The 26,535-nt window shown below is 39.4% G+C and overlaps 1 protein-coding gene across 2 annotated transcripts in view; it reads right to left on the bottom strand.

Annotated features, from left to right (window-relative positions):
• Positions 1-26,535, bottom strand: part of HECW2 (HECT, C2 and WW domain containing E3 ubiquitin protein ligase 2) — a 2,117,141-nt gene that overhangs the window by 514,271 nt on the left and 1,576,335 nt on the right. For both annotated transcript variants that reach the window (XM_044060621.1, XM_044060622.1), the window contains one exon: positions 3,956-4,141. In XM_044060621.1, the coding sequence (XP_043916556.1) occupies positions 3,956-4,141 (186 nt within the window). The remainder of the gene's footprint in view (positions 1-3,955; positions 4,142-26,535) is intronic.

The raw sequence follows: 26,535 nt of genomic DNA, 5'->3' as shown, positions 1-26,535 counted from the left end.
ACATTAATATGCTCAGCCCCAACTCCAGCAGACCTTCAATCTCTCACCCAAAAAGTGTTTAACATAGTTGAGGAATGGCTACAACATCAGTGCCTCATCCTAAATCCCAAAAAAACAAACTTCTACTTTTTACTCCCACCCACAGGGCCACAACTCTATACTTTACTGTCACATCTAACAATGGAACCATCATATCCCCCGACTCTACCACAAATCTCCTAGGGGTTCTAATTGACAATAACCTTAACTTTGAAGGCCACATTAACAATACCATAAAAACAGTCAACAAAAAACTAGGCTCCCTCTATAGAATCAAATCCTTTCTTATCCCACTAGCAAGATCTACTATTGCCCAGACCCACTTAATCTCTACCCTCCTCTATGCATCCCCTATATATACTAACCTCTCAAAAAACAACATGGACAAACTGGCTGTCTCCTACAACAATATTGCGAGATTTGCGACAGGCTCTACATTTAGGACTCATAACTGTATTAATTATCAAAAACTAGCTTGGCTAGAGTTACCTAATTTACTTCTATTTAAACAATTAACATTTGCCTATAAAATCCTGTATCAGCCTAACAACACACCAATTCTTACCAACCTTATCACCCCCTACAGCAACCTTAAGACCCTATGCTCATCTAGCAAAATACTAGTACAAATACGCAAAACCTACAATAAGGCAGGGGACTCTCTGTTCTCTAATACCGTGGGTAAAACCTGGAACTCTCTCCCCAGTGACCTGACCTCCCTACCTTCACTAACACAATTTAAAATCAGGCTTAAAACCTACCTCAAATCACATTGGTTGTGCACCTGTCTGAACCCAGACTAACCTCTCACGTCTTCTTTTCACTAAGTTACAAGTCTTAATTACTGTATAATCTAATTGCCTAATGAAAACCAGAATTATAACTGGCCTTTCAATTGATTGGACTCTCTTTCTATATCAAAATATGACTCTCAGTCTCCCTACTATGTTAACATATATACTTAACATAAGATACGACAATCAAATGTGTTGTGAACTGAACATATTTCCTTATTTACTAAACTATTTACTCCAATATGATCTTTCATGCATAAAATAGCTTAACTTTATATGGTACTTCCACCTGTTAAACTTTGAATTGTTTTATTTTTTGATTTAAGTAAAACATTGTTCTGTACTCTCGAGGAGCTTTTCTCCCCGGGCCTCTGCTGAAAATGGAAATGTATCCAGCTGGACTAGCCCGGTCCACAAATGTAAAATAAATAAATAAAAATAAATAATCTGCTTCTATGAATGTTTATTCCAAGATTAACCACTGATCAAACCATACTAACCATGTGCAAATCCTGTGATACCCACATACAGTCACTGATTATTGCTAAATTATTGAATGCTTTCAGTGATTAACATACGTTTCCTAGTAGACAGAAGTTGAAGACATTTACAGGTCATTGCTTTACAGTGTAATGTTTATGCATTGCTATTTAAGTTCTGCTTGTTTAAAATATTTTCTTCTGATGAATTTTCTTCTATTTGTTGAGACAAAAGTGCTAAATCCTTATTAAACCACTTTGAGCCAATGTTTCAGCTGACAAATTTCTTATTTTTATTTTGGGTGTTTTAGTTTGCTTTGTTATTGTTTCATCTTCTACTGTGTATAGCTGTACAGTCAAAGCAAATCCTGGAACTAAGTGCACTGCCTATAAAAATATATGTAGGCTTTCAGTAAACTACTACCAATAAATGACACCAAAATCCAGTTTGTTAAGTTGCAAACATCTAATTTACTGGCTGAAAACTGTCTAATCCATTGACACAAGCTATCTTGTGCTGAACATGTCTAAAGTATTACAAAGCTAAGCAGGTAACAACTCAGGTTCTTTAGCACTTGCCACATTTTCAGTTTCCTGGTCCTTTCAATACCTTAGGTTAAAATGGAGGTCTGCAATGATGGAGAAAGGGGATTAAAAGTATATGATTTACTTCATTATTTATCATAAAAGTGTGCTTATAAGTCAAGTTTACAAAGGGTCAGAAAATCATTCCATTGTAGAAGAGTAAGTGAGTAAAAGACAAATGGATAAACACATCCACCGAATAAATAAAACTGGCATTTGTCTTTAGCTCAGTCAGTTCTCCCAAAGATACTTTTCATAAAGTAACTGATACAGGAAGTAATTGGAAAGAAGGGCAAACACGAGTACTATGTCCACAAACTCTGTAGGGTTGCCACCTTTTCAAATGGCCTAAGTGGGACATTTTTGGTACAAACATCAGATTTTACAGGCTGACACATACCCATGGTCAGTACAAAGGATAGAACTTAACTTTTTTGCCTAAATAAAAGCTTATTCTTGTAGCATTTTAGTTGCTTATTCTGTTTCATACAACATTTAGGTATTTTAGATACAGAATAACTGTTTTATGCAACTATTACATACAATATAGGAAATCATTTTGTCCTAAAATCTCAGGACATTTGCCATTTTTACAATTTTTTGTCAGGACACAACTGCCCAAAGAGGGACTGTCCCTCGCAAAGTGGGACAGGTGGTAACCCTAAAACTCTGCCAACGTGCTGTTGGGAACTGCCCTGCACCCCCATACAGCTCTTTATGTCAGTGTTAATTTGGAGTGTCCAATCCACCTACTGCATGTCTTTGGAATGTGCTGGGAAACCAGAGCACCCAGTGGAAACCCACAAAAATGCAATGAAGACATGCAGACTCCACACAACAGGCATCCCAGACAAGAATTGAAGTGGGTAACCTCTTGCTGTGACGCGACAACACTATCCACTGTGCCTTTAAGTTAATCAAAATGGAACATGTCCAGCACCATCTGTAGCTAATATTTTTTCTTCTGAAGGAAACATGACAAACTAAAAATCTGAACAGCTCTAGAATTCATTAAAATTGGTTCAACTGGGAAATCTGTGAAGTTAGAAAGGCAGGACACTGCTGTTGAACTCCGTTTAATAAATGAAATAAATCCACAGGTAAGCGCTTTCCAAACCCAGCTTGTCAAAGAAGTTCATAGGTAAATATCTGGCTATCAGTCTATCACAAGCCAAGCCAATAACTAGAGGTCAGAATCAAACCCTGTACCTTGTCTATGTGAGGTAAACACTTTAACCATGCTGACAACAAATGAAAATGAGGATACCTATGCCTGCTTCCTGTTTCCAAGCCCAGCTTGTCAAAGAAGTTCATAGGTAAATATCCGGTTATTAGTCTATCACAAGCCAAGCCAATAACTAGAGGTCAGAATCAAACCTTGTACCTTGTCTATGTGAGGTAAACACTTTAACCATGCGGACAACAAATGAAAATGAGGATACCCATGCCTGCTTCCTGTTTCCAAACCCAGCTTGTCAAAGAAGTTCAAAGGTAAATATCCGGCTATCAGTCTATCACAAGCCAAGCCAATAACTAGAGGTCAGAATCAAACCCTGTACCTTGCATCTGCGAAGTAAATATCATAATCATAATCATTATGCAAACTCTCTCACAATAGGGAATGGCTGGCAAACAATGACAACAGGTTCAAAGTTACTAGGTATGCAGTCCTGGAGACCATTAAGAAGCCAATCCCAAATTCCTGGTTGCTCCAAAATACTGGTTAAGTGACTGGCTCAATGCAAATATAAATGAAAGTAGAAAGGTTCAAAACCCTGCACCCATACCACAGGAAGCATATAAACTGTAAAAAATGTTCACGAGTCTTGTAATGTAAAACTGGTGTCACTTTAACAAAAACAGGTATGTAAGCCTTACTTTCTGCTGGTTTGTTTAAAAATGAGAATATGCTTACAGTACACACATATAACCTTGAAGATATTCCTGGCACAGTATTAATCTGAAGCTCAGGAACTATCCAATTTATTATGGATAAAGCTGAAAGAGAAAGTCACTGGTCTTGAACCCACATTCTTACTGCAACCCAGAAATGCATACCTTGCTTTGCTGATCATGCTTCATCTCCCATCCTCTTGGGAGATCTAATTGCTTGTTGGCAAACATATTGAGAAATGTTACCAGATCACGGTTATGTTGGTAGCGATCAAAATGGAGGGTATCCCTTCGGATTTTGGTAATCATGTGTTTTAGACATGTATTGTTTGTAAACATTCGATAGGCACTCTAAGAGAAAGAAAAATGTATATTACTATAAACAGCACAGTGCCCTTATATATTAAATATGTCATGTAATTATAAAATACAACACATAACACAATTATACTTGAAAGCAGCTGTGTTATGTAATCAACTTGCATTAGACAAAGTACAACATGAAGAAACATACATAATAGTAGTAGTTTTTTATTAAAAAAATAACCTTGTTATAAAGAATCTCCTTTTCAGAAAATTGTATAATTTCAAATGTCTCCTAAATAATATATAAATAATTTATTACTTATTTGTTCTCATAGTAAGTAAACCCCATCAATCAAATAGTTATTCTCTTCAAACTCACTGGAGGTTCATCCACCATCCCTAAGGCAACCAAACAAATTATTCTCACCTGTATAAGGAAAATGGGAAACTAGAAGTCTCATGTATCAGAGTTAAGAGCATCCTGCATGTTTTCATCTTAGCTGCCCAGACAGAAAACATATGCAAGGCATTAATATCTCATGACCACTATGCAAAGCAACTGGGAATTTCTCTAGCACTGACCAGTACCTCCAGTGTTAGTACATCCCCTTATACACAGATTGCTCCTCATCCTCCTCTTCCTCCTCCTGAATCCAAAATCCTTCAGTTAAGTACCATATTTCAACCACTGCACAGACAGACAGACTGATCAGGTACTGTTTTGGTTACACTGTATTAAATATTAAAGAAAAGCATTGAAGTTTGTGTTGCACATTAGCTGCACATGTTCCTGTTTCATACAGAACATAAGAATGTAAAGTTAGCCTCTACAGACAAAGTCTGTTGGCATTACAGCAACAGAAAGGAGATCAATGTCCAGGATGAGTGCACAATCAGTACAGCGTTCTGTGTTGTTGGAGTAAGCAGGGCGTGTAACTGAACACGACAGTTTTAAATGTTAGACTTTGATATACACTGATCAGATTAACTATACAAATGAACAAAATGAAACAGAGGTTTTTAACTGCAGTCTTCATCTGATCAATTTTTTGCATTATTTAGAAGTCAGAGTACCAGAAGTGTGCAGTTACTCCTTCAGCACCTGCAAATGCGGAAGCTTGCAGAATCAGATTTATTCATTTGTTAACTGAATTATTGAACTGATCTTGCTTAGATCCTTTCCAGACGCAGTATAGGACAGAAGGGTAAAGATAAATGCAATACGGACAATAGTTTAGAATATCCAATCAGTCAGAATACTGCTGGGAGGAAAGCAAAATACCCAGAGCGATTTGGGGAGAAAATACAAATTCCACACAGAAGTAACCAAAGGTCAGGACTTAGCCTTGACCCCTTGAAAAGGGAGACAGAGGTGTCCACTATGACTCCTGGAATTACAAATCACTGGGAAACCAACTTGCTGAGAATAAATGCTTGAGCAATTAACCTCATAAAAATATTAATTGTAAACATTTTCTGCAGGGGAGAAAACTGCCCCCCCCCCCCACACACACACACACACACACCAACTCCACAGTCACACAAACATGAAAAAGGGGAGAAATCTCCCCTAAAAACAGGAATTACTCTAGTACTCATTACAAAACTACACTGGCAATAATTTCCCAGGGAGAAGGGTTATCAGGAAGTTTAACTTTGTTGTGCTTGGAGGGTTTGTTCACCTGGAGAGTTATAAAATCTGGGAACAGTAGTGCAACCACAGTAGAGAGCTTAACCATTAAGCCACAAAACTTCATTAACTGTATCACATTTTGCCTGCAGTATATCTGTTGTACATCAGTGGCGGCTTAGTGGTACATTCTACGGGCTGCTATCTTGATTTTCTTACTGAGTTCTGCTGACTGGTTAGTGTCCCACTAAGCCAATTGCAACTTTTCACGGGGGACTTAGGGAAAATGTTTCTCCATTACAAAGGAAATAATGTAAGGACAGTACAGTAAAGGCAAGAAGAATATACATGCAAACAGAATGTAAATGATAAATTAAAAAAAAAAAAAATATATATATATATATATATATATATATATATATATATATATATATATATATATAGCATCTGAAGGTGATCCATATATATATATATATATATATATATATATATATATATATATATAGAGTCAATTAGTCTGCCAATAAATGTTTCAATAAAAAAGAAATGTAAGTGCCTTTGTTCTCTCAAAATATATAATAATTTTTGCTCAAACGATATATTCATTACACAAATTAAGTTGTATAAATAAAAGGCTGTAAATGACTAAAATGCACATACGTAATGTGGCAATTGAATGGAATAATTAAAACTTAAAAAAACAGAAATGGAGTCCTCAGGCATTCAGACAAGCACACATATCTTTGCAGTAAGCTGCAGTTCTAATACTGCCATGGTCTTGCTTTCAAAAAAACTACTGATGTTGCCCATTTCATTCAAATCTGAAGTATTAGAGATATTAAAGCTAGTTTAACAAATAAGTCTGCATCTGTCTCGCCCTCAACAAAGAATCTATATCTCCTGCTATACATTTGTCCTTATGCTCTCTAGAACAAAAAAAAAGTAAATCTTTAGAAGCCCACACATACTGCATTAGCTGCAAATAAAGAATTTCTTTAGTGATTTGTGCTAGATTATTCTCATATGCTCTGATAACTTTTAGCTTTAATTTGTAACTCGTTTTCCTTGCACAGAAGCAACCACATGGGGTACACTGGGTATGATAAATGAAATTTCTAGTTTCACAAATGAATAATGTCTAAACTTCAGTAGTCCTGTCTGTAAACAAATTAATCACAAATGCACAGTTAATCATGTGTTTAAATTGCCTACACCCAAAACAGCAGTATGTTCCAGATGATTTATTCATATTCTGTTCCAGTGTGTTGTGCATACCTTTGACTTTTGGCATACTTTTTCAGATTCATTGCCTTCTTGTAGACAAACAATGGTTTTGCAACCCCTGGTTTCTGAACAGCTTGACTATCCTTCGGGATCTTTTAATGTTTTTGAATTATGTCCTTCAAGTCTCTTGGGCAAATGTAAATATAACTGGAACCTATCCATCCTAATCAGATAATGACTTGACTTACAGAGAGCACACAGCACTCGTTATTGGAGCATACAGGTTCATTCAGTGTTTAAGACCTCCATTTATAGTTTTCTGCATTATATCTGCTGGATAATTCCTTTGTGTAAAACAACAACTTGATATCTTGTGGGATTTGCCAGATTATTCAACATCCTCAGATGTTAATCTCAAGGATCTGATGAAGATACTTTTGGCAAACTCTTTAACAAGTGTTTGATACATACTGGTGCATGTTAAGTATTTATTACCACTAACTTCTTTTTTATCAACAACTTAACAGTAGAATGCTTATGCATAATCATAAATATTTATTTAATGCAGGAAAATACAAAATTCATTCCAAACTTCAAAAATATAAATGCTCTGTTCAAATGTTCAAGAAACAGGTTATAGTGTTCTATTTAAGAAGTCAATAGCATAGCATAACTCTTATTCAAAATAAGATGCAACATAGCAGCAATCAAACCCTCACTAATATGATTTCGCAAGTTGTCTTTCTTAGGTTTACTAACTCAATATTCTGTTCTTCATTACTAGTCATGAAAGGAGGCACTACATCCGCTGTGACCAATTTGGTGTCAGTTTCACCTGGGATTTTCCTATTTTTCTATACAAAATGAAACGTGGCTCTTAACAAATAAGGAACAAATTCCAGGTCTAGTTTTAGATAATGCTCAACTTTGGGGGGAATCATCAAGCCCCTTGTTGCCAAAACTACGTTAAATGGAGGGTCATTTAGACACATGAGTACTTTGGGAATCCCAAAATAATTAGAAGCCTTGGGTTCTTGACTGCCAATAAATGTAACATCTCAACAATGTGTCCCTTCGTCAGCTAGTTCAGTTGGCACACCATCTATTCATTGATCATTCTTGTTAATTACAAGCTTTTCCATTTTTGTATAATATGCAACATCACTTAACAGTTGAAACATACCTTGGACTATTTTTGATTGATCAATTAACATAAGGCAGTCACTTTTGTCTGTAAACATAACCCTAACAGTTTTGTTGTAGTCATTCAAAGGTTGCCTCTAATCTGAAGTCAGATTGTAATACATCTTCATTTTTCTGCTATTATCACATATGAGCAGCTATTGAAAACCTGCCTCAAACAATTATTGGAAAACATTCAAAATGTAAATCAAAAGGAGGACTGATTGTGCTAGGTTTCCATAAAACACCTCCATTTTTAACTCATTTGAATTTTTTGAAAAAAGAAACTTCATTCAAATTTCCAATAAACCATGTAAATGAAATTTAAACATCAGCCAGGTCAATCCATCTTGACGAGATAAATGTTAATCCTTTGAACAGCACAGTTAAGCTCAGTAGCAAAACATTATCTGGAGCTCAAACTAATAATGTTAGATGCATATTTTGTCTGCTTGCACTCACTGTGATGTGTTTTCATTGTTAACACTTTACTTTGGCCATTAATAAAACATTAAAGTATAAATTATCTGGCTACTGATGTTTTGGCCCACATCTTCCTGGCCACCAAGACCTCCAGAACCCCAGACCCCAAAATGACCAATTTACTTCTTTCTGCCCTACTTGGAATAGCTCTCTAATCACCTCAATGTAGGGTGTTTGTCCTTCATGGGTAAATATTTTTCTGGTAACCTCAACATACTCCAAGGTAGTGGGCATGAGTAATAGCTGGTTACCAAATGGCCTCCACATAGAGCTGTTTATTAGTTTTCATGTATCAGTTGCTCCTGTCCCTTATATGTTTGGGCTGTGATGTGCAATGCAAACTCCACTGGTCTTTATGCTTGCAAACATACTTGCTTCCAATAGACATCTGCACTTGTGCTACTGACACACACTGAATTCTGGCAGCCTGTCCCTCAAGTATTTACCAGGAGTCACTTCTAGTACAGTGCCCCCTCTGCCTTCAAATGTCTCCTATCAACTCTGGGCCCACTATTCATAGCCAGGTTTCTAGGACCAGAGTCACGGATCTCTCTCTCTCCACCTCAGATCTGGCAGTACTTAAAATAGTTTTTATTTCACAGATGAAATTATAGCTCTAAAAACTACTGCTAAACCTCCTGCCTTATGAACCCATGAGGCAATGCAAGCTTATGAAACCACTAGCATGTTCTGATGAGTAAATATGTGTAAGTCTTCTGTATTTCATATAACAATGCTTGCATGAGTACTTGGGCATGTCTGGCACAGATCTCTGTTTCTTTTGCTAAATCTTTGCCATCTGGATTAGAAGCCATTTAAACATGAAATCTGACAGAGTCATCAACTTTGACTATCTTTGCTATGATACCTTAACCTTTCCTGGTAAATATGACACTATCACCTGTACTGGTATTTGTCAAAAATTTATACAAGCTTAATGTAAACTCCTTTGTTATCTGTTGGATTGCAAACTGGCTCTTCAACAGATTCCAGGTTGTGAGAGTTGATGCAAGCCTCTCAAAGTAAAACTGTAACTAGTGGGTACCATAGAAATCAGTGTTAGGCCCTTTCTTGTTTGGAATTTATTCTGCAAACAACCGTTCCAATATTCCCAAAGTGTGATTGGCCAATTTTACTGATGACTGCAAGGTGGGTATTGTTACCTGCTCATTCACTAATAATAAACAGTCCCAGCAAAGGGTAGAATATGCACATACCTGGTATACTGAAAATGGTCTCATAGGTTCATAGGTAGGTACTAGGCTATCGGCCCACGGGCCTACGTAAGCCTAGCCAGCAAGGTTCCATGGCTTATGCCACCCAAGAAAGTTATTTTCCTGTGCCACTGTTGAGCAGAGACACAGAAGTGATCCCCGGGGTGTATTTCCTATTTTCCATCCACTCATCAAGATTTTTCTTGAAGAGTGTTAATGAAGAACTTTGCTTGACATAGATGGGTAGCTTGTTCCAGAGTATAGGCAGTCTCTGGGACAGGAATCTATCCCTCCAGCGTGTTTATTGTGGTGACAAGGTTTAGGTCCCTAGAGCATGTAGCTCGGAGGGATTGGGATTTCTTTAGGTGTAGCAGGTCCAACATCTCTGGGTTTGACATAGCTTTATATGTTAGGCAGAGATCACCTCAGAGTAGGCGATATGCTACAGAGTAAAGCTGAAGTTTTTTGAGGCAGTCAGTGTAGGGCATTTGTTTGAGGCCAGTAATCCTCTTTGTGAGGTACTTCTGTGGCCTTTCCAGCTGCTGCAGATGTCTTGTAAGGTACATTTCAAAAGGGGCATTGTACTCTATAATGGGTCTAATGAGTGACGAGTAGAGGGGAACAATGACCTCTTTTTTCCTGGATGAGAACCCTTTTTTTAATGAGGTGTGCCACGTAGAAGGACTTCCTGACTACTGTGGTGATGTGACTATCAAAGGAGAGACTACTGTCCACCTGGGTAACAAGGTCTCTTATCACACATTCAGTGTTAAGTAGATTGCTGCCTATGTTGTAGTTCATGGGTACAGAGTTTTTACCAAAGGGGATGACACTGCACTTTTTGAGATTGAGCTTGAGGCCATGGCTCTGACACCAGGCATTTGTCTCAGTGAGGCCCTTCTGAAGGATGTCCACATCATTTGGGGACTTGACTATGGCTCCTAGTTTGCAGTCATCCGAGAACTTCATTAGCCAGATGCCTTTTGTGTTAGCCTGTACTTCAGAGAAGTAGATACCAAGCAGGAGAGGTCCCAGGACGGAACCCTGTGGTACTCCACTTGTCACTGCTTTGAGGTCAGATTTGGAGTCTGCAACTTTTACAGTGTGGGTTCTGTCAGTGAGCCAGTTAGCACCCATCTTATGATGTTGGGATTTATACCTAGTTTAGTGAGTTTAGCTATAATTCCAGAATGGGGGTTGGTGTCGAAAGCCTTGGCGAGGTCAAGATAGGCTGTGTGAACCACCTTACCCTCATCCACAGCTTTGGTGACTGCCTCAAAGAAGTCGATCAGGTTCAGGAGGCATGATCTGCCTTTCACAAACCTGAACTGGGTGGGATCCAGAGTTTGGAGGTTACCAATGTCTTTGTTTATGAGTTCCATGATGATACATTCCATGGCCTTGCAGACCAGGCTCATCAGGCTAATAGGTCGACAGTTCCCAGGATCAGTGGTGGCTCCCCCTTTGTGGAGTGGGATAACTGTTGCTGTGCGCCATTCAGTGGGCACAAAGCCTGATACGAGGCTATTATTGAACATGGTGCTTAAGTGGGGAGCCAGTTAATTCTGAAGTTCATGTAAAATGCAGCCTGGGATGTTGTCTAGTCCCATGGATGCTGTGTTTTTGGCTTTAGAGAGTGCAGCTTTTACCTACGTAGTTGTGATTACAGGGACTCTGCATTCTTCCTGTATAGATATGGACCCTTTAGGGGGTGAGAGGGGGGTAAAATTAGCACTGAACCGATCTGCCAGGATGTTGGCAATATCAGTTGGTTCTGTAATTTCCATGCCTTTGTGCTGTAACTCAGAGCAGATCTGGGTTTTGCCATCTAGATTCTTGACATAGCTATAGAATGCTTTGTGGTTGTCCTTGGATTTAGTGGTGATTTTGTTTAATGTTAAATGCAAAAAAGATTAATGTTGTAGCATTTGGTAAAAAAGCTGTTTCCACCTCCTATGTTTTAAACGTTACTCCTATCCAGATAGAGAGAGGTACTTATGTAGACAAATCTCTTTCATTTGATCATGTTTCCATCATAGTCAGGAAGTCCTTCTGTCTTGCCCAAATAATTTCCCCATGGGAATGTCTTCAAGATCCAAAGAAGTCACCCTGCCACTGTACTCTTATCAGACTCATCAATGAAATACAATGCCCCCTCTGATATGTATAAATTCAACACAAAACTGGAAATGCCCCGAAGCTACCTTACAAAGAAAATGAAAGGCCTGAAATCTTTCAACGATCCCAGTAGATTAGCAGAACACTCATTCTTCTTAGTAGCGTACAGGCTGGTCAGAGCTGACCTTGTCTTGCTTTTTCAACCATGAAAAGTGAGACACAAAGGTACACCCCTTATCAGGCTGTGCAGGGAGGGCCACAGTCAATTTCCCATCAGGTGCCAGGATTCATCACAGCACACATGCGCTCAAGTCCCAGCACCACAGTTGCATATATGACACAGTCATCAAGCTCATGGGTGCAAATGACTTGAGAGGTACCTCTTTGAACCATATGAAGAGAAACATGATGCAGCTCTTGAAAAAATATATATTCGAGGCTGCCTTCAGCAGCATTCTGCTAGCACCAAGAATGATGCCATATTATGGTCAAAAGATTATGGATTTCAACAATTGGCTTAGTCTATGATGTAATTTTAAGGGGGTGCAATATATAACTGCAAAAAACAGCAACGGTACACTGAAGCACGACTCGTTATACCATCCAATAAAAATCAAAAATACATTTATTTCTAGGTAAGCGCTTTCACCATAAATCTTGGCTTCATCAGACCATATACAAACAAAGAATCATAAAAGACCGAACAGACTTATATGTAAACTAACTCCCAGTCATTAAATTCAAACCTTTCCTTCAACAAATCATTACAAAGCATAAATGCCCCCTAATTAGCGAGTGTCATTAATTGTTACCTTGTGCTATTTTAAATAACAACAGTCTATTAGTCAGGCTGCCTTCTCCTATATAGCACCGCAATAACAAAAGTTTACTATAAAACTCAGTTTAGAAACACAGTTTAGAAACAGTCAAGCACACATTTCACATTTGGGTTACACGTCACTTGTTTGTTAGAGTGCCCACACATTTATAGCATTTGCAATAGTAAAGGTTGCCATAGAACTCAATTTATAAACAATCGGGCACACATTTCACATTTGAATTGCAGATTGCATATGTTCCTCACCCATATATTACTATAAAGTAATATAGTTGAATGTGTCAATGTATTACCTAAGTCAACTCATATAAATTAGATTCTTATAAAATAAGAACTTTGTAACAATAAAACAAGATATTGTATTTCTAATAGAACAATTTACAAATCCTTTGCATAGGCAAGGACCATATTAAATAAATCAGCTTCACATTCCTTCCTATCTCAAAGAAATAAAATATAACATAGTTTATACCTAGTAATGTCCACAATCGTAACATCCGACCAACATTGATATCAGAACCTAGATAACAAACCAAAATAGTAAGTTCCAAACTTCCATTCGCTGCTTATATCCATTTTTTGTGTATACTTAAGCTTTCACTACATTAGTTCCTCACAGATACACTGGCCGAATTATGTCATCACGCTACATGTGTGCATTCTATAGCAACTAAATGACTAGCTAGGTAAAAGCCATACGCTTGTTACATCCTTGCCCCCATAGCATATAAATTTGGGGATTTTCAGCTAATATTATCCATCCAAATAGCCTAAACATATATGAATCTAAGGAGACTTTCTACAAATGTGGGCCCGTTTGTGTTTACAGCAGTATAACAGCCACTATTATCCATAAACGATGTATTAAATCCTATAAAATGTCATTGTTGCCTATCAAGTACATAGTGACTAAGTGTTAGATGTATGCATAATAGCAGAAGAAAACAGGCTGGAAGGAAGCACTCAGGTTCACAATTTCTTCAAGGTTTAATGGCACATGTAGTAGGTAAGCAAAACACCAAAAACGCTGATAACACTCCAAATGCATTTTTGTTCACAAGAACTTCATCAGATTAATAAATACATAACAAAGGCCCATTAAATAGTTTCCCTAATCAAAAAAAATAACCAATAAAATGACAATATACAATTTAAAAAGACATTTAAATATTTCAAATGCTGCTACCTAGTGTCAGAACATACCAATTACACCCTATAAACGATAAAAATATATAAAAGCTGTTCATGCAATCACTCATATGTCAATAAAATATCTCAGTAGTGTGTTGATATAAACTTATTGAACAACTAATATAATTAATAAAAATACATATTTATACTTATGTAAAAAGTATGCATGTATTAAAAAGTGTAAGTAAATGTATTTATTTCCAAAATAATTTATAGCTTGGCAGACCTGAGTTTTAGTAGAGGTGCTATTGAGATGTTCTCATTTAACCCGGGGGTCCTGCTTGCATCTAGGGTAATCTGCCACAATAATTCCTTATACTCAAGGATAGTCTCCCATGCAACCCCCCCCCCCCACATCCTGAATAGCAACCTCTAAAACAAAAACTCAAATCTTTCCTTTGGGCAGTCCAAAGACTGTTTATACAGAGCATTTTTAACATTACATTTCTTAACATCGTACATATGCTCATATATACGTCTTTTCAACTTTCTTTCAGTCTTGCCCACATGGAAGGCTTCACAGGTCTTGCACACAACTAAGTAGACTAGCCCACTAGAGTTACAATTACTAAAACTTTTACCATACACCCATTTATTCCTACTTTTTAAAAATACCCGATCAGTGTTAGAAATTAAATTACACTGTGTGCATGCTCCACATTTAAAAGTACCTTTTCTCTTAGTGATATGTGCAGGCTTCAGTTCACTCCCACCCTCCAAGAGGTCTTTCAAATGTTTTCCCCTCTTGTAACTGATCTTCAGGGGTCCCTTGTCAATACCTTTGAGATCCGTCAATGAAGTAAACCTGTTCCATTCCTTTGTTATTGTGTCCACTACCATTTTGGAGTCTAAATTAAAATCTAAGGTAAGAGCTTTAGAGTAAGCCGAGGGGTTGACTTCACTTATTACATCTTGGTTTGTGTCCAGTCCTTTACCCAACAATGGGTGGTACCTAGTATGGCATAAATTAGTTACATAGGTACGACTGTCCACCAGTAAGTCCCTCGGGTAACCCCCTTTGAAAAAATAAGCTTTCAATAAAGTCACACTCCAGCAAAAAATCTGCATCCTGGGAAGTCATTCTGGATGCTCGAATTAGCTGACCTTTGTAAATGTTGTTTTTTTTTCTGTATGAAAGGGTGGGCACTCGAAAAATGGAGATAAGAATTTTAAACGTGTCTTTACGAAATATTTTAGACTTAATGCCCTCCACAGTTTAATCAGACTCACATCTAAAAAATCAAGTCTATCCATGTTTATAGAACTGGTAAATTCCAAAAAGGGGGTAGTGGTGTCCAAATAGTTAAAAAAATTCATGTAGCTTCTCCACAGTATCAGTCCAAAAAATAGCTATATCATCTAAAAATCTCTGATAGTGGGACCAACAGTTACAATATTCAGACTTTAAAACATATTTTTTCTCCCACCAAGCTAAAATTATATTGGCGTATGTGGGGGTACAATTTGCCCCCATGGCTACGCCCTTGATTTGAAGAAACCCCCCCCCATAAAAAATTTAATTGTTTTTTAATAACATTTCCATCAGTTGTAAAATGACTGACAACTGGTCCGTAGATGGACAGGCCTTATCTAGTAAGGTTTCTTCCAACCAAGCTAATCCTAAGTCCTGGGGTATAACAGTAAACAAGTCTTTAATGTCAATCGTGACAAAAATAGTATTGTCAAAGCACTGGTCAGTTTTAATTCATACAAACTACTCAGAAATGATCTCTGCCTTGCATATAATGCAATCTCTGACCCTGCTTTACTGGAAATGCCGCACATCCGCAATCAAATGGCATATGGGTTACTTGCTATAAAGACCTAAACCTGGTATGTGACATCAACAGAACCTGCTGGAGGGACAGATTTGTCTTCCAGAGGTTACCACACCTTTGGAATAGACTCCCACTTCATGTCAAACAGAGCACCTCATTGGCCCTCTTCAAACGCAATCTGGATGATTGCATGGGTAACTGTAAATTCACTCTGGGGTTCCACCTGTGTTCCTCTTGGACAGGGGCAATAGGTGCTGATCATGGTAACAAGGGTAAAATTTGGCTAGGCTTGTAAGGGCCCTTGAGCCATTAGCCTAGTAACTTCCTATGATCCTATGATATTTAGAGATTATTCAAAACTAATCTGCTAAAACTGAATGATTGACTAAATTCAAAATTCAACTCCAAAGTGATGTATCCACTGTTTATAGGTTCATAGGTAGGTACTAGGCTAATGGCCCAAGGGCCAAAGTAAGCCTAGCCAACAAGGTTCCCTGGCTTATGCCACCCAAGAAAGTTAATTTCCTGTGTCCCTGTCGAGCAGAGACACAGAAGTGATCCCCGGGGTGTATTTCCTATTTCCCATCCACTCCTCAAGATTTTTCTTGAAGAGTGCTAATGAAGAACTTTGCTTGACATAGATGGGTAGCTTGTTCCAGAGTATGGGAAGTCTCTGGGACAGGAATCTATCCCTCCAGTATGTCCTGTTTATTGTGGTGACAAGGTTTAGGTCCCTAGAGCATGTAGCTCGGAGGGATTGGGATTTCTTTAGGTGTAGCATGTCCAACAGCTCTGGGTTTGACATAGCTTTATATGTTAGGCAGAGATCACCTCGGAGTAGGCAATATGCTATGGAGTAAAGCTCGAGTTTTTTGAGGTGGTCAGTGTAGGGCATCTGTTTGAGGCCAGTAATCCTCTTTGTGATGTACTTCTGTGGCCTTTCCAGCTGCTGCAGATGTCTTGTGAGGTACATTCCAAAAGGGGCATTGTATTCTATAATGGGTCTAATGAGTGCCGAGTAGAGGGGAACAATGACCTCTTTTTTCCCGAATGAGAACCCTTTTGTGATGAGGTGTGCCACACAGAAGGATTTCCTGACTACTGTGGCAATGTGATTATCAAAAGAGCGACTAATGTCCACCTGGGTCCCAAGGTTTCTTATCACACATCCGGCATTAAGTAGACTGCCATTTATGTGGTAGTTCATGGGTACAGAGTTTTTACCAAAAGGGATGACAATGCACTTTTTGGCATTGAGCTTGAGGCCCTTCTGTAGGATGTCCACATCATTTGGGGACTCGACTATGGCTCCTAGTTTGCAGTCATCTGTGAACTTTGTTAGCCAGAGGCCTTCTGTGTTAGCCTGTACTTCAGAGAAGTAGATACCAAACAGGAGAGGTCCCAGGACTGAACCCTGTGGAACTCCACTTGTCACTGGTTTGAAGTCAGATTTGGAGTCTACAACTTTTACAATGTGGGTTCTGTCAATGAGCCAATTGGCAACCCATCTTGTGACATAGGGATTTATACCTAGTTTAGTGAGTTTAGCTATAATTCCAGAATGGGGGATGGTGTTGAAAGCCTTGGTGAGGTCAAGATAGGCTGTGTGAACCACCTTACCATCGTCTATGGCTTTGGTAACTGCCTCAAAGAAGCCGATTAGGATCAGAAGGCATGAACTGCCTTTCACAAACCAGAACTGGGTGGCATACAGTGTTTGGAGGTTACTAATGTCTTTGTTTATGAGTTCCATGGCCTTACAGACTAGGCTCATCAGGCTAATAGGGCGATAGTTCCCAGGATCAGTGGTGGCTCTCCCTTTGTGGAGTGGGATAACTGTTGCTGTGCGCCATTCAGTGGGCACAAAGCCTAACATAAGACTATGATTGAACATGGTGCTTAGGTGGGGAGCCTTTTAGTGTCAAACTTTATGCATGTGTAAACAACTGCATAGATACATCTGTCCTCTTCCAAAGTAAATAGAGCACCAAATTTAAGAATAAACTTCTATGGTGAAACCAAACTATAAACAGGTTCTATAACAAAATAAAAAAAAAATCATTGCACATAAAAATAAATTTAACTCTCAAGACGCTAAATATGCTCTTGCTAATCTTTGGAGAGAACTCCGGACCATGATCAAATCAACCAACGTTAGATATGAAGTAAAAATAGCCACCCAGGTGAAGGATACCACAAGGCCTTTTTTAACTCTGTAACAAACCTCAGAAACTATGAACAGCACTGTGGAAAGCTAACAGTAAGTAATACCTCATACTAGGATCCAGAGGGCATCCAATCTGCTAGTGGACAAATTTAGCTCACACTTCACTCCCCCCACCTCTTATATTCCAAGATTACACACCCACAACTGCACCTCTCCCTCAAAACTCCCAGTAACAAGTCTTCAGGACCAAAAACATGACTTCCATGGGTCCATATAACAAAGTGGGTTGCCTACTGCTCAGCCTGAAACAGGACTTATACCCCCCTACAGAGGCTATTCGATATTAGACTTGAAACAGACTTTCTATCAGATGAATGGACATCAACAATGGTCATCATCTTGCACAAAGGTGAGCATCAACTGACCCAGGTAATTATAGATCCATAAGCTGGACCAGCCTCATATTTAAAGCTATGGAAAGGATCATTATGGAATTAATAATTAAGGACACAGGTAACCTACAAACCAATGACCCAAGACAGTTTGGATTTGTCAAGGGGAAAGCCTGCCAACTTAACCTGGTCACCTTCTTTTGAAAAGGTTACCGAAGCAATGGATGAGGACAATGTGGTACGCACTGCATACCTAGAAATTGCAAAGGTGTTCAACACCATCCCACATTCAGGTATCATAGATAAACTTTCACAGTTGAATGTAAAGCATTAAGCAATTCATTGGATAGCAAACTGTCTCACAAACAGAACCAAAGAAATTAGTGTGGGTGTCTCTACCTCCACCAAAAGACTTGTACCTAGTGGTGTACCCCAAGGGTTTAGTCCTTGTACCACTCCTTTTTGGCATTTACTTCTTGGAGGTCAAAGCAAATGTTAAAGGTTTATGGCTAACTAAGTCTGCAGATGACTGCAAACTTGGTGTCATCATAAACTCCCCAGAGGACACCGACATCCTCCAATATCCTTCAGCAAGCATGACCACCCTTGTAGGTATCACACTAACAATGTACCCCTGACAGCTATTCCAGTAGACAGGGATCTGGGCATTCATTTTGACAAATGAACTGTCCTATAATCATCACAAATCCACTACAGTAAGGAAGTCATTTTTCATCACACAGTTATATCTAAAGATCTGGTGCCTAGATCCAGCAATGTAATCATTCCACTGTATGAGGCTCACACCAAGCTGATCGTTGAATATAATGCCCTTTTGGCATGTACCTATCCAAACACCAGAACTGGAATGACTACAATACTTTCTCACTACAAAAAAACAAAAAAACAAATCAGCGACCTGAATAATAACAACTGTGTGACCATGTCAAAGCATCGCCCTCATCTTGGCATCCTGCAGGCTACTAAAAGGTGATCCCTGCCTTAAGTACAGAAGCTCAACAGACCATAACCCATTAGACTTATTGCATATTCACAAGTACAGTGGTACCATAAACACCCAATCAAGGGATCTCAATCTCTCTTATGCATCATAAACACACCATGCTGTTGCAATAAGTATGCATCAAAGAGAATATTGCTTTTATGGAACTATCTTCTACTATGCATAAGAAAAAGTACTTTTCTTACTGTATTCAAATGACATTTGGATGACTGGATATAAAACCATAAATGCATCTCTGGCTTAGCAACAATGTCACTTACAGAAAGGGCTAAAAACGAAATGTTCCAAAATATTCTTGCTCTGCCTACCTATTGATTATTCACACACAAAATATAAGAACTAAAGGAACTGCCATGGGGATGTAAGGCTAGACCTCTTACAATCCTCACAGATCAATAGCCTAATAAGTAACTTTGGTCAACTTATCCTTCATGTTATCTCAAAACCTAGACAGGTTACAGTTTCACTTTATTCTTCCCTTATTAGGCTTGTTACTGAATATAATCCCTCCTTTGGCATGCACCTCACTAAACACCTAAAACAACCTGGGAGACCTTTATGTTTCACCAACAAAACAAAATGTCAAGTCTTTGAACTCACAGGTATTCTGACAGATTTAAAGCCCTCTGCCACTACTCAGTCTCTTATAGACTCCAGAGGGGTGATCTCTTCTTAACCTTCTGTGCTACGAATGACCTTTCAGTCTTTAAACTCTTTCACCGAAACTGAACAGGTGATAAAGTAACCACCTGCTCTAGAGACCCTAAACCTATACTGACACATTAACAATATCAGCTGTCACGCCAGGTACCTAACCCCAAGAATTCTCCCATTTCTGAAACAGGTTCCCTTTGTAAATGAAGCTGAGTACTTCCCTGGCATCCTTTAAAGTCAGTCTGAATGACCGAATGGGCAACTGCAAATTTTAAAGTGGGTACTGCCCTTTCACTCTCTTCCTGGTGGCCCAGTCCAGTCCCCAGATCCTATTACTGCTATAAGTTCTATCAACCTACCGGATACTTCACACAAGGCTTGTTATGGCCCAAGTACAGTAATTGGCATTTGTCTGAAGTGAACTTCAAATGCCATCGTTCCACTTAGCCAGTCTTTCCAAATCCTTCCCTCGACTCTCCCCATCTTTCTCTGCTGCACCTACCTTTGATTCATCAGTAAAGAGGTTAGTCCTGGTCTCCGTTGCCTTGGATATGGCTATACAAGCACACCGAAAACTACTGGACTAAGACTGACCCATGTGGTACTCTGCTCCTGACTTCCATTATTCCTGACATCATTCCTGTCACCATACCCTTATGTCCTACCTTTCATCCATGTAGCAATCTGGTTTCTTAATCTCAGTCTTACCTCCACCTCTACAGTTATCTTAGCGGTTGCATGTTAAGTACCTAGTTATATGCTTGGTGAAGTCCAAATAGACCATGTCTCCTTTTACTCACCTGTCAAGTTCTCTTGTAATCGAGACATACCAAATTAGATTGGGATCAACTGACAAGTTACTTCTGGCCATGGAATCACATCAGATTGTTACCCTCTAGGTAAGAAGCTAGGTTTGCTCTCAGGACTCTCACCATCCATGAATTTTCCTGCCTCTGCTGTTAGGCAAACAGTCTTGTAGTTACCAACATTTTTCTTGTTCGCTGCATAGCCATTTGTCCCCTTAGTGCAGACAGATAAATTCTTCACTGCTCTCCAGATGAACTGTGTTCAATTAGTGGCATGGGTGTTGGATGGATAGCCAGCTCTGGCTTGTTCATACTGGGGAGCAGGGAGGCAGCTTAGCTCAGTACATTGCTGAAACATGCAGGAAGGCAGGTGTATCACCACAGCATGAAGAGCCTATTGTGCCTGCATTACAAGCAGTGTGCATGGTCTGGGGAGTGTGGATATGCAGAAACATTCCTGCATCCAGTGTAGCTGACAGGCTTCAAATAAGGTAGGGATAGGACCATTAACAGGATCTGCAGACTGGTGTCCTCCCTAACAAACAATATGTGCCTCTGCTGGGGAATTAATGGGTTTGAGAGCTCTCATTTAAACAGAAACAAACATTTCACCTGGGTGCAGGAAATAATTACACTCGCTGAGTTCTGCCTATAAGAAAAATTAAACAGATTTTGTTTGTTCACCCTAGTAGAAGGCCAGAATTTCTATTGTTTCTGAGTGCTCAGAAACATATGCATCAACCAGTAATCTGTTGAAGGTCTCCATGTGATTATCTACCAGTACACTGGACAAATTCTTGGGGAACTTAGAAGCAGTCCGTCTGGTGCCCATGCCTTATGGTCCATTATGGGTGCCAGTTACCTCTCCAATACTTCTTTCTGTAAAACATAACTGTCCACTGCTCTTCCCAATTTGCCATAGTGTCATCCCATTCATTATCAGTCTTCTGTGGTCTCCCTCCCATTTTGCTACTTATCCTGGCTAGGACTACTCCTTCTCTCTACAACACACCTGGAAAAAGGTGCTGCTTGCTTTCTTGACCCCTTTTCTTTAGCAAGCTCCCTTAAGCCTTCTGCTTGCCTCCTTGTACCGTGCTTTCTCTCTCTCTCTCTCTCTCTCTCTCGCTCTCTGCCAGCCTTTTCACTACCCTTATGCCTTCAATGTGTGTTAATCTCTAACCTTCAATGTGTGTTAATCTCTAACCTCACATTCTTGTGTAACCATTATGACCTTTTCTTCTTTCTCTCTTTTGCTTTTTTCTAAAACCAATATTCACAGGCCTGAGAACTCTCTCTCTCTCAGTCTCTCTCCGTGGATCCATTTATATAGTATACTTCCAGCTTCACTTTAATTCCAGGTGCTTAACTGAACTTTGAACCTTTCCTTTAGTTCATCATATTACAACCTATTAAAATCTGCCACCTTAATCTTTATCTTTGTGTTTATATTCTTGCCCTTTTGCTTTCACTTTAAAACACTGCCTGTAAGCAAATGGTTATTCACCTGAGCATTTCAGACGGCCTCCATCTTGGTTAGAGTAGTATTTGATTTTTCTTTTCTTTTATGGGGTGGTATTAATCCTCCTCTTTGACTGCACATTTGATACCATCCTTTATGTAGATCACTATTTCACTTACATCTTTCTCCTCTCCAGTATTCCTCAATGACCTATACCTCTGCATCTCCATATTCCACCTCCTCTTCTTAGTGTTCTGTGTTGCTGACATACCAATAATGTCTATGATTCCTTCCAGCAACATAGCTTGCAGCTTCCCGTTTTCTTACCGAGACTCCCTTGCACTCACAGTAAATGGCCATTCATGATCTGAGTTGCCTTTGTTTGTTCCACTGCTATATTCTGTATGCATTTTTGTCTTTTGCCCACTGCCTTCTGCTTTTTTCACAACTGTGTACCTTCCTCCTAGACAGGTACCTTTCCACCCCTAGCTGATCAACACTGCCCCTTCTTTCCTTTTGTCTTCCACTCTGCTCTCTGTAATTTCAGTTATTTCCTCAGTCTAACCTGTTCATATTTACCTTGCTGATCTTTGATTTTTTTCTTCACCGCCACCCTCCTGGACCTGCCCAATAGCTCGTCTACCCTTAGTCAATTGGCCCATTTGTTCAGTTAGGGTCTGGGTAACCAGGCATTCCTCAGCTAGGTGAGAGACATATGACACCCTCATTCCTGCCTAGGGTGCCATATTACTCCATTTGTTTTTCCTCCTCATGACAAGAGTTGGGTAGTGTGAAGTGGGTCAGCTTGCTCCTCCAGTGAGGGTGTCTTCCTTCTCCTGTAGAGTATCCATTATCCCCTGCAGTAACTCACTGAGCTTCTGCATGCCCTCTCTGCTTTTGTGTATATTCACAGCCTCATGCTCTATGGATACAATGCCTAGATGGTAAACCAGAGCCACCTTTCCCCCACCAAGATGGGTAAGCAGACAGCAGCTGGTCACTCCTAACCTCCCCTGTTAGCTCCTACAGGCACTTGTGCCACTTCTCAAGCTGTAGTCAGGGCATTATCACATCACAGAGCTCACAATTCACTGATCTTTTTATATTGCATCCTTGTTTTATTTCACAAAAGCACAACATTTTCAGGGTACTGTGCAGATTATAACGGTTTATTTTTATTTGCAGACACTAAAGGGATATTGTTTACATCTAAATTTGATTAAATTGTAGGAAACAACTTCTACTATGCACATACTGTAATTTTTAATGAAACATATTCAGAGGAAAATAAGTTTATTTCAATGAAGACCCAGGGAGAAAAGTTCCAAGCTAGCATGCAGTTATTACTATAGTGGCACAAACTTAGGCTATAAAACTTCACTCCATCAGTAAGTAGCAGCTGGTGTCAATAGCAAACAAAAACAGAAATGTAACAGCAAAACAGGGATAAAGGGCACTGATAGCAGAGTCTCCTTGGTTTAGTTATACACTCACTGAGCATAACATGCATGCAAGCAAGTGCACCTCCATTACACAGCTAGTGTAAATTTATAACACCGTAGGATGGAACACTAAATTTTAGTATTTAATTAATGATTTATTTAATTACTGACTTGAGTAGTGTAGAAGCATGTTATTAAGAGATTCTAGTACAACAAGTTGTTAAATTATGTTTTTACTTGTGAAAGTCATCAGTCGACTGTTTAATTGAACAAAGTATTTAACTGGACGTTTTATGGTAATGGAATGGGACAAATTATGTTTTAGGGAATGTACTTTCTCATCTGAAGAAGTCTACAGTCAGATGAAAAACGCGGTGACTCGTTAAAGCATGTTATGTAGTTTTATTGTGTGGTTTGTGATCGTGATTAAAGCTTTCTTCTAATTGAGACTGTTGTGGCCCCTCTATCAGTGCCTTTTGCTTGGTTTTAAGCCAAATTCCTTAAAATGGATATTCACTCAAATGGCAGGCATCCATATTTATGAATGAACCTTAATCAACCTGCAGTATCACAAAAAAAACTCCACTAGATGGTAGTCAAATAATAGAATGCAAACAGGTGTGTGCATGTGTGCGTGTGGACACATGCACGGGTGTTTCTTTAACTTGCTCTTTAAAACAGATTTAAGTTAAGAAAGTATTATTTAAAAAGGCTTTGTGACTTTTTGAAACATGGAAGACCAGTATCTTTCCTCTGTGTTTAAATCATATTTAAAACTAAAAGGCAAAAACTATATTTCTTCCTGATTATGCAGAAACAGCATTGCTTTGTCTTTTGTTCCTGATGTACCGACTCATGATGTGTTAGGATAGGGTAAAGTAATAATGAAATTACAATTAGGATGTGTTTTGTCTTGTATTTGTGGGCAACTCAGGTTTTGTAAATTATACTGAAATGGGACAGTATTTTCTCTTAACAATGCTAAACAGTATGATGTTCAAGAATGCATAAACTGCCAGTCCCTGAATATTATTTATTAAGCTAACTGCAAGTGTGTGTGTGTGTGTGTGTGTGTGTGTGTGTGTGTGTGTGTGTGTGTGTGTGTGTGTGTTATTATGTGGATTCAGTTAAAATGTCTAAATCTTTGTATTCCTGAATAACTGGTTATTTGTCTAACATCAGGACAAAAAAAAACAGTATTTTTTAAACAAGTGCGTGAAAGAATGTTCATAGGTTCATAGGTTCATAGGTTCATACTAGGCTATCTGCCCTAGGGCATCTATAAGCCCAGCCAGAGTGTGTGTGGCTTTCACCACCCCTTAGGATGAGAATACTATACCCATTAGTTTGCTGTGCCTCTGTCCAGCAGTGACACAGAGATGATTCCCGGGGTAAACCTACGATCTCCCATCCACTCGTCAAGATTTTTCTTGAACAGAGTCAGTGAGGGGCTCTGCCTCACATGGACTGGGATTCTGTTCCATAGTGTAGGGAGTCTCTGGGTGATGAATCTGTCCCTCCAGCATGTCCTATTTACATCCGTGTTGAGGTTTAAGTCTCTTGCTCTCGTGGCTCTGGTGGATTTGGATTTTTTGAGGTGGAGCATGTCCATTAATTCTGGGTTGGACATGGCCTTGTATGTCAGGCACAGATCACCTCTGAGCAGACGGTATGCGACTGAATAGAGCTGGAGTTTCTTCAGTCGGGCAGCGTATGACATATGTTTGAGCCCCTTTATCCTTTTGGTGAGGAACTTTTGGGGTCTTTCCAACTGCTGCAGGTGTCGGGTAAGGTACATTCTGAATGGGGCGTTGTACTCAATCATTGGTCTGATAAGTGAAGAGTATAGGGGTACAATGACCTCTCCTGATCTGGATGTGAATCTCTTCATGATCAGGTGGGCAATGTAGAAGGTCTTCCTAACCACTTTGGCAATGTGAGTGTCAAAAGAGAGGTTACTGTCAACTTGGGTCCCCAGGTCCCTGATAACTTCTTTTGTGTTTAATGGATTACCACCTATGTGGTAATTAGGGGTTACCTTGTTTTTCCCAAAGGGTATGACTATACATTTTTTGGCATTTAGCTTAAGGCCATGGCTCTGGCACCAGTTATCCATTTCTATGAGACCTCTCTGGAGGATGTCTGTGTCTGATGGAGTGTCAATTATGGTGCCCAGTTTGCAGTCATCTGCAAATTTTGTCAGCCACAATCCCCCTATGTTTGCCTGCACTTCAGAAAAATAAATGCCAAACAAGAGGGGGCCCAGGACTGAGCCCTGTGGGACACCGCTCGTGACCGGCTTAGAGTCTGACATGGCACCAGCAACTCTAACCCTGTGGGTTCTGTCCTTGAGCCAGTTTGCAACCCATCTTGTGACATATGGGTTTACATCTAAGCTGGTGAGCTTTTCTATGATGCCCGAGTGGGGTATTGTGTCGAACGCTTTTGCTAGGTCAAGGATCTGCCCTTGACAAAGCCAAATTGGGTAGGATCCAGTGTCTGTAGGTCCCCAATGTCTTTATTTATGAGTTCCATTATGATCCTCTCCATAGCTTTGCAGACAAGGCTCGTCAAGCTTATGGGGCGGTAATTTCCAGGGTCCGTAGAAGCACCACCTTTGTGGAGTGGGACCACAGTTGCCGTACGCCATTCTTTGGGTACGTATCCTATAGTAAGGCTAAGATTAAACAGCAGCCTTATGTGTGGGTTTAGTTCCTCATTGAGTTCGTGTAGCACACAGCTGGGGACACCGTCCGGTCCCACTGATGCTGTGTTTTTTGCTTTAGAGAGAGCAGCTCTCACCTGGGCATCTGAGATGTTTGGGAGGCTAGACTCTG

The sequence above is a fragment of the Protopterus annectens genome, chromosome 2.part0 (assembly GCF_019279795.1).
Source record: "Protopterus annectens isolate FY-2018-M chromosome 2.part0, PAN1.0, whole genome shotgun sequence".
Classification (NCBI taxonomy): domain Eukaryota; kingdom Metazoa; phylum Chordata; order Ceratodontiformes; family Protopteridae; genus Protopterus; species Protopterus annectens.
Note: the sequence above shows the minus strand (reverse complement) of the source record. Positions and strands in the feature narration are given on the sequence as shown.